Source organism: Centrocercus urophasianus, unplaced genomic scaffold (genome assembly GCF_019232065.1).
Source record: "Centrocercus urophasianus isolate 14NV4802_14NV808 unplaced genomic scaffold, USGS_Curo_1.0 seq_34, whole genome shotgun sequence".
In the NCBI taxonomy this organism is placed as follows: Eukaryota; Metazoa; Chordata; class Aves; order Galliformes; family Phasianidae; genus Centrocercus; species Centrocercus urophasianus.
Genome location: NW_024884911.1, coordinates 1,556,468 through 1,572,577, shown reverse-complemented (window position 1 = coordinate 1,572,577; position 16,110 = coordinate 1,556,468). Strand labels below are relative to the sequence as shown.

Sequence of the window (16,110 nt, the reverse complement as noted above, 5' to 3'; positions counted from 1 at the left end):
CACTCCACTACATCCAACTACGTACACAATGGGAAGTACGGATATTAGGAAAAATCAGGTTGGATATTAGGAAAAATTTCTTCTCAGAAACAGCAGTGAGGCACTGGAACAGGCTGCCCAGGGAGGTGGTGGTCACCAGCCCTGGAGGTGCTCTCAGGAAAAGGATAGATGTGGCACTGAGGGAAATGCTTTAGTGGGCATGGTGGGGATGTGTTGATGGTTGGACTTGGTGATCTTTGTGGTCTTTCCAAACTTCTTGATTCTATGGGGTAGATTTGATGATGGCAACTTAATGGTATTGTACATCTGTCTCTGCAGACCATTTTTCCTCCAATGTGCTCTAGAGGAGCCACAAGCACAGCATGCAGAGCACCCTGCACTAGACTGAACATGATGTAGTCACCTGCAGAGTTCTTGCCCAAAAGGCAGTCCCTGCTCCTTCCAGTGTGACTGCTGGTGCAGCCTGTTAGTAATTCAATATAAGTGAAGGCAGCAGAAATCAAGCCCAAAGAAATAACATGCAATTCTTCATTTTTGGAGTCAGAGCAGAAGGACTAAACTGCTCCCTTGAGGAATTCATCTGGCAGAAGTGAATGGTCAGTGTTTCTTGGCACTCTGCTGCTTTCTGAAGTTCAAGTTCAGCTCCCGAAATTCACTGAACTCATGGGCAGGGTCAGGACACAGGGACCAAAACACGGGGGGTATTACTTCAGGAACACAGGGCATCCACCCATCCTCTCGTTTTCTTCTTGCTACTCTCAAGTACAACCAGCCACCCTTCCCCAGAGGTCCCCACCTGCTCTGTGGTCTCCTTTTGCTCCGGCCAGACCTCCCCCATGCCACAATTCTGCCCCAGCCCCTTGCTTACCTTCTGCTTCCCGTGGGCTCCAGTGCCCCGAGGGATCGCAGGGCATCGGGGACGAGGCGCTGAAGGCATACTGCACCAGGACTCTTCCCTCCACGCACAGATCACATGCTGATCCCACTTCTCTAGGAGGCCAGGAAAACAGGAAAACACACCACCTTAGTAACAGCTGAATGAGCAGCTTATTCAACTATATTAAAAACAGTAAGATGTGGAATTCAGTGCCACTTAATCCTCTTTTCTTACAGCATGGATGAGAGTGTTTTCTGGCCGTGGCTCGGCAGGTTTGTGCTAATGGCTGTGAAGATGGCATCAGAGTGAGTCACCATCCCATACAAAATGATAGCAACCTAGAAACTACTCTCAGCTGTAAGGTTGTTGAGTTTTTTTTTTGCCCTCACAAATCCATCTAAAGAAAATCCGTGTTATTTAGAGGCTGGAGCAGAGAAACGGGCCTCAGGAAATATCAGACCAATTTCTACTCCCATCATGGGTTTACTGCATGAACTCCTAGCATCTTCAGGACTTTAAAGGCCTTAGGCTTACCACTGATTAGAGACAGAGTTAAGTCCCAGATCTACAAACATCAGAGAGCTGCTTGGAGAAGCACGGCTCAGTTCCATGTGCAAGGACCTGCTTTTGGAGTGGATCACTGCCCAGATCACCAGAAGTCTGGAAACAGGGCAGGCCATGATTATACAGCGAGGAACATGCCCACAGTCCTTTCCACGGGGGAAACTGGATTCAGTACCTGGCATCCTCAGCACCAGCAGATGGCTCTTTCTGAACTGAAACCCTCCTGGCCCCATGCCATGGGATGGCAGGACAGGGCACTGAGAAAGGCACTCTGCTGCCCAGTGCCAGATTGCTTCGCCTAGACAACAAGCCTAACACCAGCTACTGCCACTACAGCACTGTCAGCAGAAACTGCCAAACAGGAAAACCCAGTTAAACACTGCTTCACCAACATTTGTGCAAACACATTCACAAGGTGAGGGTTTAAGCTGGTGTAGCTCTAATGTCTTCTGTAACATTGAATTGATTTATATCAACAGAGGATGTGGCTCACACGGTTCATCCCTAGCATTCTTTGTAGTCACACGATTTGGAACAACGTACGACCCAGAATGTGTGGTTATTGATCCCCTAAACTTGTTCATTATTCACAATTCACTGTTCTGCTTTAAGGAATGATGCCACCCAAAATGGAATAAAGAATTCTTGATCTTAAGTGAAGGAAAGCACTTAGGAAAGGACAGAAACTTCAGGCGAGCAATACTGTGCACTCTCCAAATGCCCCAAGTGCAGATTAAGCCATCAATTATTACCATCAGAAATGCAAATTTCAACCATCTCCCATAGTGAGATTTATTTCAGCACACTTTGCAAAGCATGTTGTGACCCATGGGCAGAAGAGGACCCTGGGACAGGGGAGCTGCTCTCCTAGGCTGTCCCTGTTTCCATTTGGCACCAGGGACAACTCTCGCTCAGCTGCTCTCTGGCTTAGCATCTCCTATTTGTTGACAGGGATCTGTGTGAAAGTCGGCTTTCTGCTGGCTTAATTAGGCGGAAGCAGGGATTGTCAACGGGGGGGACTTGGAATGAAATCAGTAGCAAAACTCGTATCCATTTCAGTATGGCCCACTGCCACCCTGCCAAGAGACAGCAAATGACCGAGCTCATCATGGGGAGGGATGCACCTGCTGGAAACGCTTGAAAAATAAAGTGTGGCAATGGGGAAGAGCAGAGAAATAGGAAGCAAAGGTGCTCTCCCCTTCCCCGCATGCTCTGTACCAGACATACCGAATCCATTTGGGCACACTGCGAATCACGTCTCCACTTTTTCTGTCTCTCTTCACCCACTTGTATTCTTGTTATGATACTACCTGCTAATTTCATCTCGCAATTGGCTGCTCAGCAATGGTTTAAGTGCCTAATTCAGCTTGCCCAAATAATATATGTTTAAAAAAAAATGAAGAATCTGGAAAAAATGGGATTGAGAAATAAAAACACGTAATCACTACTGTGCAGGTTTTTTGTTGTGGTATATATATATTTTTTTTTCAGACACATCCACCAACAGTGGAGAGAAATCCCTGCAATAATAATCTTTCAGTTTCTCTACAAAGAAACTCCTGCATTACTGTTCAGTCCTGGATGAGGACAGAGAATTGAAAGCCAACTTTCCACAATTAGGACTGCTTTCTACTCAAATTAGCAGCTATACAATTTCATCACAGGCTGCCATGGTGGAAAAAAACTGTAGGCTTATGGACAAACATTTCCTTTTACCAGCAAGGATTTGGAGGTAGGAGGAATCACAAGGAGCATCATGTGGCAAAGGCTATGAGCAAAATTTCTCTTTTTACTTTTCCAGTTTGGGAGCCAAACTCAACCCTGATGTAACTGCACTGGCTGAAAGGAGTTACACAGGGGATGACTCCTAGGTTGAAGATTTTCATCTGCAGCTTCTTGAGCATAAATCCTGCAAACAGCTACGGATGTCAAAACTAATTACAGAATTGCATATACAGGCTTACGAAAATCTAAGCCAGACCCTTACACCTTACAAAGCCTATGACATCAAGACCAAATGAGCATAAAATGGTTCAAAACATCATTAAATAGGAATGATAGCATATCTGACACCTTCTACACCAGGCACATGATTCCTGAAAGCAAAGGGTAGTGAACAATCTGGACTTTGCTGTTCTCTAATAAGGCAAGTACTGGGGAAATTCCAACTCGTGAGGTTTAGAGCACAGGAGGGATTCATTCCTACAGCATGATATCCCAGCAAAGTGGATTCAAAACATAAAGAATACCAGTGAAAACCAATTCTCATCAGTACTGGCATCAGTTTAGGGGCAACCCAAAACCAGTAAAAATCTGTCTTTCCTTTTGGTAATAAATGCCTGTTTCCAGTCTAAATTATACCTGCTTGGTATAAAACCTGATTGGAATTTGTATCACTGATGTCACCGAAACTTTCCAGCAAGATTCAAGCAAGCAGTTATCAAGCCCAGCCATCTAGACCTGGGAACCATACTGGCCAAGATATTCACTTGCTAAGAATGAGATAGCATCAGATGCATGGAAATTAATACAGTCACCTCAATGAAAACTTGGAGGAGCAGAGGCGTTCAAAGTTTTCTGTCCAAGCAGAATTAGCTGCAGAGCTCTGTGACAATAACTGTTTACATCCCGCCTCCGCATATCAAACAGGAGGAGCATGAATGGATGCTTAGCGACAGCAGATGAAGGCATCTCATAGATGCAGTCAGGAAATGAATAGAGTTTTCTTCTTCTCGCTTGTTTTCCCTTGTTTTGTTGGCTCTGTTATTATTTTATTATTAGACATTATTATATGCGCATGCCACATTCTCATGGTTGTTTGTTTGTTTGTTTGTTTTTGAAGTAACATGGAGAAGGACAAGTATTGCAACCCCATGTATAGCAGCTGCAAGAAGAAATGCTGGGTTCTTATATATTTGGTAATTAGAGATGGCCAGAAGCTCAACTAGCTGCTAGAGTTTAGGGCCAAACACGTATGGGCAAATTTATGTGCAGGTAAATGACTCTATGGAGTAACACAGTGTCCATCAATGGCTTACAGTACGGAGGTGAGGAGGGTCTGTCAGAAAGACTTCAATTTCTGCTCAGCTTGTGCAGCTACACTCGCCAAGGTGTGAAGACATGGCTGGCTGGATGGACTAGATGGCCTCAGTGGTCTTTTCCAACTTAATGATTCTGTGATTCTGTGACATGGGAGCCACCACACATCCACAACAGTGAGTCAGCACTGCACTCTGTGCTCAGACTCACAGCACTAACCAAGCAATTTCTAGAACCAAGGCATTGAGAGAAAAGCACCAAAAGCTGCAGCACCTGTGACACATCAGTTGCATCTGAGCAGGGAAGAGCCTGCAGACAGAGAGGAAGCTGTGCCTCAGGACCACACTGATGTGCCCCAGCACCACCAACGTCCCAGCCATGCACCAGCCTGCAGCAAGCGCCCCGACACCCCTGCAGTGCCAATGGCAGGTCTTCATTAACAAATGTTTTGCACTAGAGATCTAATTATATTGAGCCACAATGCTTGCTAATGTAGCCAGAACCATTCATCCTTTTAAGGCCTTTTTACACTGTCAAAACAGCATGGAAGGGGCCTCCGTGCATTAGAAACCAGGCTCAAGGCACTCAGCAGTTGAGTATCAGTCTTCTGTTTTTTACATGAATAGTGCCATTGAAGTGAATGAGTTTATTCATTCAAGTGAGGCAAGTAAAATGTGGGCCATGGTCTGCACTTTGTGTAAAAATATCTGCAAAGATTTACAGTATTCCCACACACAGATAAGATTATACTTGGCCAATTTTACCTCCTACACGTCTTGCACAGTGACCTCATTTTAGGAGCTGACAGAGGCAAGCATCCCTAAGAAAGCAGTGCTGGACACATGGGCACTGAAAGCTTCCAAAGTTTGTCCCCACAACACTACTATCAAACTTGTTTTGATTAACACATCAGGAGTATGGGCTGCCATAGGCATGCTCACTGACCTACTGTATCTATACATGCTCTGCCTATTGATCTATCTAGGCTCACTGATCCATGTCAGTCAAGTTTTAAAACAGTCACAGCAACATCTCCACATTCATTAGAAGTGGGAATCTCCTTTCAGAATGGAACTGGCCTTGTGTTTGCATTTGCAACTGCCTCTTTAAATCTCCTCACTAAAACGGGGCGCACACATTTCAAAACCCAAAGGATATTTTTTCTAGAAATCACTATTTAACATAACTCTGTTATGAAATTTTAGATTTAGCAAGCGATTCACTGTATGTCATTTAAGAAGCAACTAACTAAGAGTTATTAAGAACATATTGATCGAGTTATAAGAAATATGTAATAAAGGCATATTTGGTTACATAACAATTAACTCTGTACCAGTGTGTTTTAAGAGGCAGATGGTATTTATTTAACGCACAGACAGTATCTTCTGAAATCTAAATTAAATTGGAGAAACTTAATTTACCTAAAAACGATTATGGGCCAAAAAATTCCAAATTAATTCTCAAAACTTCACATAAGTCCTTTTCACACGTAGGGAATAAATGGATTCAGTTGCAAAACTGAAATTAAAACAGCACGAGTCCTGTCTTTCTTCATCAACTTCTAATATAATTTGATTCCCCTCTTCCCCATATTAACCTGCAATAAAAAGGGAACATCTCTGAGCACTCAAATTAAGTGCAAGCTGGACACTGAAATGGCCACACTGTCCTTACAGTGCTGGAAGGAGTTTCTTCCATGCTGAAGACGGTGGCTTTCAAGGTGCTCTCACTGAACAAAGCAGTGCTGAGGCAGCTCTTTGGGTGCTAATATGCCTGTAAATTTAGCCTCCTGCAATACATACTGCTCCAGTCCTGAAGGACACTCAAAGTTTGTTTTCTGTAAAGTATTAAAGCAAGAAGGGGAGAGGAAATGCAAGCACAGACATGAGCTAATGACAATGTGAGGTCAGTTATTAAGGAAGTTCTCCTGCAGCCCATCCAAGCTCTGTGCCGGGTGCTGCCACCTCCTCCCCTTGGGAACCACCACTGCCCACGAGCCCTGTGCTGCCACGGGGGGAGGAACAAGATTCCCCATGACCTTGCAAAGGAAACATGCAATAGGAGGGGGAATGTGTGGGCAGAGCTGGAGCCAACAGGTATTTGTGAGCAGCAATAAGCAGGAATCACAAAGCCAGAACTGCTGATTGAAAATTCCTCCCGTGGCATACGGAAAAAGATTTGCCCTTTATATGGCAAATCAATGACTCTCAACAGAGTGCTACAGGCTGAGGAGGGAAGAGCAGAAAACAGATCAATAATCCCCTCAATACGAACCAATTTAGGAAGGAGCCTCAGCCCAGGCTGAGTGCAGCTCATGTTGAGGCTGCTTACCGATCCCCTGCCCACCCAAGTGAGCACAAGAGAACCGAGCAGCGCGTGGTCACCTTTCAAAGAAGTGCCCATCGATGGGTGGAAACCACTCCAGGGTGACAGAGGTGGGGGTCCGAGCCACGATCTGGGGGGCGATGGCGACAGGAGCCGGTTTCTTTGCTGGCTGCCAGCTCTGATAGACCAGGTCCAAGTAGCAGTGCATCCTGGCCACTTGGTTGGGTGTGAAGGAGTCGGTGCAGTCATCGTCTGAAACAGAAGCAGGAACCACATCAGCTGCATGGGACTGACAGTGGGAGGATTACAAGCTGGTGAAGGGGAGCTCTTGCATGGCACAGGATGGGATCTCACAGCCCTCAGAAGTTAATGGTCTGCGAAGAAATTAACGCAGACACCACTTGTGGAGGTGGGTGGAAGGAAAAAAGGTAAATGGGGGAAACAAATAAATAAATACACGTTCCATCCCTCTGAACTGGGATATGCGTGAAGCACCCAGAGGCCATCCCAGGACCAGGGCGGAGGTGAAGGCACCGTGCAGCACCACTGGATTTGGAAGAACTTTGTGCCTGGGAAAACATCACCGAGAGGATACAGGAGGACAAAGGATAGCAAGTTAGGATAAAGCACTGACTGGCAGCTATGTAAACTGTGTGCAATGCAGCGTGACAGTTTTCTTAATTTAAAGAAATCCAAATTTAAAAAATAGTTGAATAGCTTTTACAAGTTCTTATATTTTCTAATGAGCAAAGGAAAACGTTCTGAAAGACCAGCTTTAAAAAGTAGTTTATACTGATTAAAAATGGATATTTTTGGGGCAGCAGAATAGCTTTATTTGTACCACAACCTTCCCCCATCAGTAAGATTCTCATCTCTCTGAACTTTTCAGAAACATTTTTGATATGTCAAGTATCTTTTTCATTCAGCATGGAGAAATAATTTGCTGGATAATTTCCCATAAATACCCATTTCTCATGTCTTATTTCATCTGCATTTCACAAACACGATTTGGCAACAAGAACACGCCTGGTACTATCTGAACATCGTACAGTTTAACAACTGCAATGCCCTGGAGAAGCAGAAAATTACCAATCCTCCATTGGGCAGATCACAGAAAGAGTAACTGCATTGTGCAAACACCCAGAAAAGCTGTGCTGAAGACCTTGGTGCTGGCACTTCAACCGTTTTCCTGCCACTCTTCTCATCACATGAATAGCTCTTGAAAGCCCTGAGTGTTTCTTCACGTATGACTGCAGAGCTCCCAGCCCAGTAAATCTCAGGCCCAGATGGGACCTCTGCATGCTGCCACAATACAAACAATGACAGTTTTGCACAGGTCACGTAATACACTTCTTGGAGAAGATGCAGGTCACCAAAGGCTGTTTGGAGCATCGCCTGCGTGCACGCAAGTTGGCAGTTTGATATTGTAACAGCATTACGAGATGCTCTCGTGTCTTCGAGTCCGTGCCCTGCGAAACTCACAGAATATGAATGTGTTCTGAAGAGAAGTGTGAATCTGGTGGCTAAATTAAAACCTTACCGCATCTTCCCTGAACCACAAGGAAAAGGAGTCGGCTCTGGTTGGGATCCCTGCTCAGACTCCAGACCCAAGTGCAGCCCTGCTGCTTCTGGTCCCATCAGGACACCTCCGATTACACATCCTCATCTCTCCCTCCTGATACAGGGACCCTCCCCTGCCCAGACAGGCACAGCAGGCTGACAGGCATCACCAGCCTGAGAGCCTCCACAAATCCCCGTGGTTATGCAAAAAGCAGCTTTAATATGACATCTCTACATATCCTCAATAACTGCCCATGGTCTATCCCTGAGCATGCTGTAAAAGCCATAAATACTCTTCACGGAAGCCCAGAAGGAGACAAAAGGCCCTTAATAGCCATCATAAAGGAACAATAAAACATATATAGGACAAAGCAGTGAGACAATGGCACAGGAGAAAGATGACCTGCATTTTCAATCTGTTTAAACAGCAGCACAGGCTGTGTCCTGGGGGAGGGAGAAGGCGAGGGCAGAGATGTTTCACTTGATCACTCAATTTCAAGAAGGGCTGAAGAGCCTCAAATATAATTATAATTAGAGAAATTCAATGCACTTTGCACGCAGTTCTTTCAGAATTCAGAAGGCACTTTGCTGGGATGATTATTCCAACAGAATTCAGAGGTAGAATTCCCGCTGACTTTGTGGAGAGTGGTCTAAAAGATTAACCTATATTTTTACCTAGGAGCACCACAGCTAGTTGGATGTTTAAAATAATAAAAGCATTCCTCACACTTCTTGATGTTCTAGATTTTGTAAGTTGGTGTTTTGGGGGATGAGAAGTCAAGTTTTGTTTGCTGCTTCACTAAAAAGTTGGAGTGACTGGACAGATAGATGATAGATAGACAAGCACTATGTGATACAATTGCATGCAGGCAGCAAGAGAAAAAGGCAAGGCAATGTTTAGGGCTGCGTGACCTCAACCAACATGTTTCAAAGGTATTTCCACAGTGATTTAATATCCTGATATGATTTTTATTCCGCTGGCAACAACAGAAAAGCAAACAGATTCATGCATGAGCTCTAGAGATACCTATCATGTCGCTTCACTTAATTTTTCAAGGAAAAAAAAAGGGTTCTGCTCAGAACACCAGCACACACGTAGCTCCCAACAGCAGATAGATATCGCTGTGCTCTGTCTCATCTCTTGACACGGCTGGCAGTGCAAGTTCTCTTCAGAAGATGAGACCTCAGGGTTTTGAAACATGCATTCATCACCCCTCTTCGTGTACCCACGAGCAGATTTGGCGGAGGGATTTTGTAAATCCAAAGTGTTACTGACTTATTTGCGTGGAACAGATAGAAGATTGCTTGAGATATAAAGGCTTTCTGCCTTACCACATGTACAGAAATGCATAACAACATTTAGGACCTGACTCACTGCTTGTATGTTGCCCCTGAAAACACCCTCTAAATGAATAGAAAAATAAAGAGGAAACTAAGCACCACTTTTAGCTAGTGCCACGAAGGGCATGAAAGCATTTATGTTATAAATCATTTCAGTCCATGCACCAGATGACATTAAACATTTTGCTTTCCTACAGTTTTATTACAGAACAAGCACTCTTATAACCTTTGGAGTGGGCGATCTGTGTTTCTGCCTGTACTGTTAAGGTGCCCTTCAGTGCCTCTGCTTGTATTGGTCATCTTTGAAGTGCTGTGGATGCTGCTAACGTGCTGCCACAGACCTTCAGCACTGCTAGACCCCAAGGCCTGAAATAAGAAAACGCAAGCCCAGGCATCCTCTGCTCCTTCTGAGGAACAACAGAGCATCCTTCACCTCCCCTTGAACTTCCAGGAGCGGATCAAGAAGCGGCACTCCCAGCACAAAGCAGCACAATGTGCCGAGAGCCCCTGACCACAGGAACACTCCTGATCCAGGTGCTACCTGAGCATTCACATGCAGCTGCTGATGGGAATGACTGTAGCTGAAAGGCAGAGTCTAAATCAAACAGCAAACATGATATTTGAACGGCTGCACAGAGGCGTGAGCCGTGCCTCATTAGATGCCTATCACAGCTACATCCCACAGCTTTGGTGGTGTCAATATTCATCTGACATTTGCTATCTCCTGGAGAGAGTGTAAACAATCTCTGAACTTGAGTTTTTCAGAGAAGAATTCCTAGATCAGACATCCAGCTCTCAGTCAAATAGAGTGTCAGATTTGCTGAAGAGCTTTTAGGTGCTGTTTTTTTAATGCTCGACTCGTTTCTTTCCTCCCCCATGTGATGACCTACCCAATCACCACACAAAACTATGTACAGTTTGGGAAATTTGGGAAAAACAGGAGATGTGGAAGGAATTCTTGAGGCCATCGAATTTAGTCTCCATCAAGATTGGCCCTAGAACTGTCAGGTCTAAATCTAGACACGATGCAACCAGCATAAAGCCCCATGTGAAATGCACTGCAGAAATCAGAGATAACCTTGCTGCTCTCTACTCCCAGCCAACCACAGACCCCAGCAACAAACCAAGGAAGCCCAGGTACCTGCATAGCTCATGAAGTTACTGAACGGTGTGTTTAAGAAACTGTGAAAGCCACACGTGTCATTGCCAGGTCCGGGATCCCCACACTGCTTGTGCTTAGGAGCAGGGTTGGTGTCTCTGCAGAGGTCCCCGGTCTCGAAGGAGGGCTCTGTTTCCATGCATGGATCACTGCAGGACAGGATCTCTGAGATCCCCCGGAAGACGTGGTAGAGCCCCAGGCTGTGCCCAATTTCGTGGATCATTGTGTGCGTGTGGCCAGGAATGCCGTAGAAGGAAGGATTCAGCACAATGCCACCTGCAAGGGGAAAAGAAAAGAGCTTCTACGTTTATCTGCCTTCCTCAGAACAGCGAGAGAAAGATCCAGCAGCTGTTCGTTGGATCCTCCATAACGCAGACTGACTTTGCACAGCTGGACACATCACACGCACAGCATGGTCTAAGCTCACCGTGATGTGGGACTCCTAAGGTTGAGAAACCATGGGACAAAGTCCCACAGCACCAAAGCCACAGTGACAACTGGTCTTTCCACTGAATATGCTTAATTTGGTTTGTGTGTTTTTAGCTCAGAAAAAACATCCTACATGCAATTATCTCATACTGTGCAATTTCAGATCATTTCATGTGCTTAGAAGGAATGATTTTGCCCAGACAAGCATAAGCAATGAATTTCACACCAGGAGTCAAACAAAACATACCTGGAGCCCTCAGTTCATTATTCCACAGGGTAAAAATATAACACAGCTAAACACACTAAAAATTGCAGTAGGTTGCACTGATATTTGCAAACTAATAGCTGGGTGAAGAAAGTGGAATGCGCTCACTGCTGGAAAGAGGGAGGTATCTGTGGGGTGTGCTCTGATCCCGTAGACAGTTTTGCAGTAACAGTGAGACATACACTGCTCAGATACTCAGATGAGCCTCGTTTGGTCGGAGCCACACAGTCCACTGATGAATATGCATAAGTCTAATGTGTGAAAAAAATTTTAAATCCTGGAACGTGATAATTCTGAAAGAACTGCGTGGCTGTTAAACATGTGCAAAGAGAAGCAGTGGTGATTTTGTTGTTGTTGTGTGAATTATGGGGTGGGTAGATGAGCAAATAGTAAATTTGTGAGGCTTGACAATTTATTGAATTAATCATAAGCATTATATTTTTAGCTCAGCTAGATGTACCTTTGGATTTATGACATGCATCAAATTTTCTTTATTTAGCTTGTTGACCTCAACTTTTCCAAGCCTTTTATTTAAAACTCTTTGTATATATTACCTTCCATGAGAATGGGAGTTCGCTTTGAAAAAGTAATAGTGGGAAAATAAATCTTGGATATGTTACACTAATAAATCAGTGACAATAAGGAGGGAACAGACTTTGACAGGAGGAGTTTTATCAGTGACTGCAGCATAGGGAAGATGAGGTCACCAGGTTTCTGATGCACCATAAGCTGTTCATTCTCATCTGCTTGGAGACTTTTGCTGTAACACCATGGAATTACAGGGAAATAAGACTGAGAAGATCTCAAAAAGTTCTCAGAACAACATGGGACCAGTTACATCCATACCATCCCTCACACCCATAGGACTGATGTCTCCTTACAACTCCAATGATGTGACCACCCTGGCAATCAACTTCAGCAATCATCATGGCTGCAAGGATTTAACTCACACCTAATCTGAACTGATTTTTTTGGCAATTTAAGTTCATTACTTGAAGTCCTGCCTCATACAGACTCAAGGAACAGAAGATTCTCCTCTCCTTTCATCAGCTTTTATGCAATTACTATCATCCCAACTTCAGGCTTTTTTCCTTTAGTATGAATAGCCATAATCCATTCAACATTCCCATGCAGCTCAATTCTTCTTCTAGACCTCCCTGACCATTCTTTTGTTTACCCAGTTGTCTCACGTTTTCCTCCAAATACAGTGCCCAGATACAATGCAGTGCTCCAGCTTTCGTGGTATCAGTGTTGAAGAGAAGGAGGACCACTTTATTTGTCTTGCAAAGGTATATGCACAAATAGAGAGAGAAAAAAAGACTTTCACTTTGTGCATTGGCAGATGTGAATGTATGCACACAGTGGAGCTACATGTGCATGCATAAATACATATTTAGCACAAATAACTCAATAGCAAAGTTAAGTATAAACACTAAAGAGCGAATAAAATGCATCATACTGCAACATCATGCCTATTATGGCATGTTCAGAGTCTGCACATCCCTTCCACAACCCTGAGCTGGTCCTTACGCTAGTTCTCCACAAGCCTGGTGTGCACAGAAGTACGCAGCTACTGCCATCACCGTGCTCCTGGCATCCTTCTCTCCCCCTTTATACAACACATATTCTGATCCCTCCAGTGCTTGGGTTCCACTTAGCTGGATCCATTCACACTCAGAAGGAATCTTGGCACGTTGTTTGGTTGTTCTCTTTCTCAAAGGTACTTCCAGAGCTTGTTTTTAAATGGTGGGAGTATTGGTGAAATTCCCCAGCCTTCATAATAGAGGCTGGCCAAATGGTTCTGGCATTGGGCAGCCCTGAGGCAGCTGGAGAGGGAGATTTTATTTTTGCCTTTGTTGAAAATTTATATTTTTCACAGCTGTCAAGAATCTAAATCAATTGCAGTTTTACAGAAAAGATAAACTCCTGCACCCAGACAATCTCTATCCCAGCCTTTAGATCTGCACCACAGGACATATTTCATATTTTTTATTAAGTACATATTGGATTTATAGAAGAGAGTAAAAAAGATTAAAGATGAATTCTTACAGACCAAGCACAGGTCTGGGAGGGCTATTATGACAGGAAATTATGGCCATTATTTATTTATTTTTACTTTTTTTCCACTGCAAGTTAACTTTAAACTGTTGGCTATGTCTTCCTTTCTTTCTTTTTCTTTTTGGTATGATCTCTTTTTTCGTCAATGGATTCTGCCAATACACTGTAGGAGCTGCATTTAAATTGTTTTGCTCAGGCATGATGTTAGCAATTAGCTTAATGAAGTGACAGAGGAACCCATCAGGGCTTTGGGCAAGCCCCAGCCCTCTTGCAGAAGGTTCTTCTCTGCCTTCTGGAGCTCTTTCCCTGTTCTCTGCTCCCTCCCATGGCAACACCAAGGGAAACTATGAAAATACTCATTTAGGGGCAGATCTACGCCAGCCTTATTTCACTCCAGCAGTAACATTAGGGGTGGTGTTTCCTAACATCAAACAGAACTGCTGCGGGCTGATGAAGGACTATGGGATTGTAGTACTGCAAAAAGAGAAATCTCAGCAGCATGGGGAACGGTGGAGCCTGGGGGTTAACAATTTCTTTGTTTTTGCCAAAAGATGTAGCCGGGGGGAAGGCTCACCAGCAGACATTCCCATCTCCCTCTGTTTTGGGTGCTCCCAGCCAGAGCCCACAGAGATAGGGCTGGAGGCAAGTCAGTGGAAGTGGCTTCACTTCCAGCCTTGCTCAGAAGGAGGTGATGTCTGGATGTGTGTCAGTGCTGGTTCGTGGGGAGGAACACTCACACTGCTTCCGAGCAGCTGCAGAGCTGGATGTCATAGTGAAACACTGGCAATTGCAGTAGGGCAGCCAGCTCCTGCTGCTTGCTCTGACCACGGTCCCTCTCAGTCACAGAGATGGGTCACTACAGATAAGTGTTAACATCAGTGTCTGAAGTAATGCAGTTCTGAGTACAGTGAAGTTGTAGTTCAGCTCTTATTGGATGTATGTTTAGTATGCTTCAGAGTAATAAAAACCGTATTTGCTGTCTTCTTCTGGGCTTTATGTTGCCCATCTTTGTTTTGCTCACTGTGGGCTTAGATAATGAAAACAAAAGATGACTGAAGCAGCCTCTATAAAGGCTGAATGAACATGGCTGAAATTGGGCTTCATCTGCCTAGGGAGGCCTGGCCAGGCTGGAGAAAGTATCTGCTACAAAGTGTGCAGGCCCATCTGCAGGGCAGCAAACTCTTCCCCGTTCCACTCAAACAAACATCAGAAATACAATCTCTCGGCAGTTTGTTCTTTTGCACGGTGGTGGAAAAAAAAAGCAACAAAATGTCATCTGTGAAGAAAATTAATTGGATGCTCGCTTAGTAACGAACTTGGGATCATAACGTAACAGGTTAAGGTTAAACATTCATGTCTGTCTAGCATTCCCTCACCTATCTCCCCCAGCCCTCTTTGCAAAGTGCTCTCATGGAGCAAATGCCCTGTAAAGTAGCTTCACTTAAAAGGTGAAATACTTTCAGATTGACATCATCTACAAATACCATAATATGCTTTGGGTTTATAACCTAATATTTTCCTGGTTGTGAGCCAGTATCTGGGAATCATGAAATACTTTTTTTCCCCTGACTATATGTTAGAGGAATGATAAGAAATCAGACCAGAGCTTAGTGCATATTTGTCTTGCCTTCTTAGCGCCTCAAAAGAATGCTTTACAAAAGAGAAACATCTTTATCACTCACCTAGATGCATCAAGGCCTCCTTGTCCCAGGGCCAAGTTGCCACTCCAGCCAGCTCTTCCTCAGAGGAGTTGGCAAAGAAGATGTTGAGGTGTGTGGATCCATCCAGTTTGAGGATGTTCTTCAGTTCATTGACATCTAAGTATGCTCTATTAAAAAAAAGAAAAAAAAGGGAAAATTCCACTTTTTTTCTAAAAGTGGCACAAAAAGCAACAAAGTATTGAAGTACTGCAATCCAAGCAAAGATCTTACAATATCCTGCGTATCAGTCACCTGAAATATTTTAATAACACACTCCCAAATTTCAATTACTTCACATTCATGCAGTGAATCTCATCTGAGGACTTCCAGCCATTTCTTAACTATGGCTACAAAACCCAAGGTAAATACATAAAGCTGTCTATATTCCCAAGATAAGTATAGGAATCTTTTTATTATGAATGTAATTAACCGTGTACTATGGCCAGTAAATCTTCCCATATCAGCAGTTACCTTGCACGTTTTTTCTAAGCTGTTTGGTGCTCTAAACTGCTATTCTCCCCCACACGAAGCTCCACGCCTTCAGCCTGGCACCAGCTCCCAGCATTACTCCTGTGACACCAGTGGCATTATTCCTGCTGAGATGCACTCTGCCTAGCCCTGACACGGGTTGGTTGGTTGGGAATTGCTATTTCCAGGTTCCTTTTGGAACCTCTTGAAAGAAGTAGATTTTGTTGATACCAGAACACGGGAGGAACTGCCCGAGTGCATCCCTGGTGCCACGCTGGTGCCAGTGGCACCGTCACGCTCTAACTCAGAGCAGAGCTGCAGCGTA

The 16,110-nt window shown here is 44.3% G+C and overlaps 1 protein-coding gene across 1 annotated transcript in view; it reads right to left on the bottom strand.

Annotated features, from left to right (window-relative positions):
- The window catches only part of PAPPA (pappalysin 1), a 170,444-nt gene that overhangs the window by 103,269 nt on the left and 51,065 nt on the right, over nt 1-16,110 (bottom strand). The window contains exons 3-6 of the mRNA XM_042830695.1: nt 15,300-15,445; nt 10,848-11,141; nt 6,865-7,057; nt 869-990 (exon numbers count right to left, since the gene is read on the bottom strand). Coding sequence (XP_042686629.1) covers nt 869-990; nt 6,865-7,057; nt 10,848-11,141; nt 15,300-15,445 — 755 coding nt within the window. The remainder of the gene's footprint in view (nt 1-868; nt 991-6,864; nt 7,058-10,847; nt 11,142-15,299; nt 15,446-16,110) is intronic.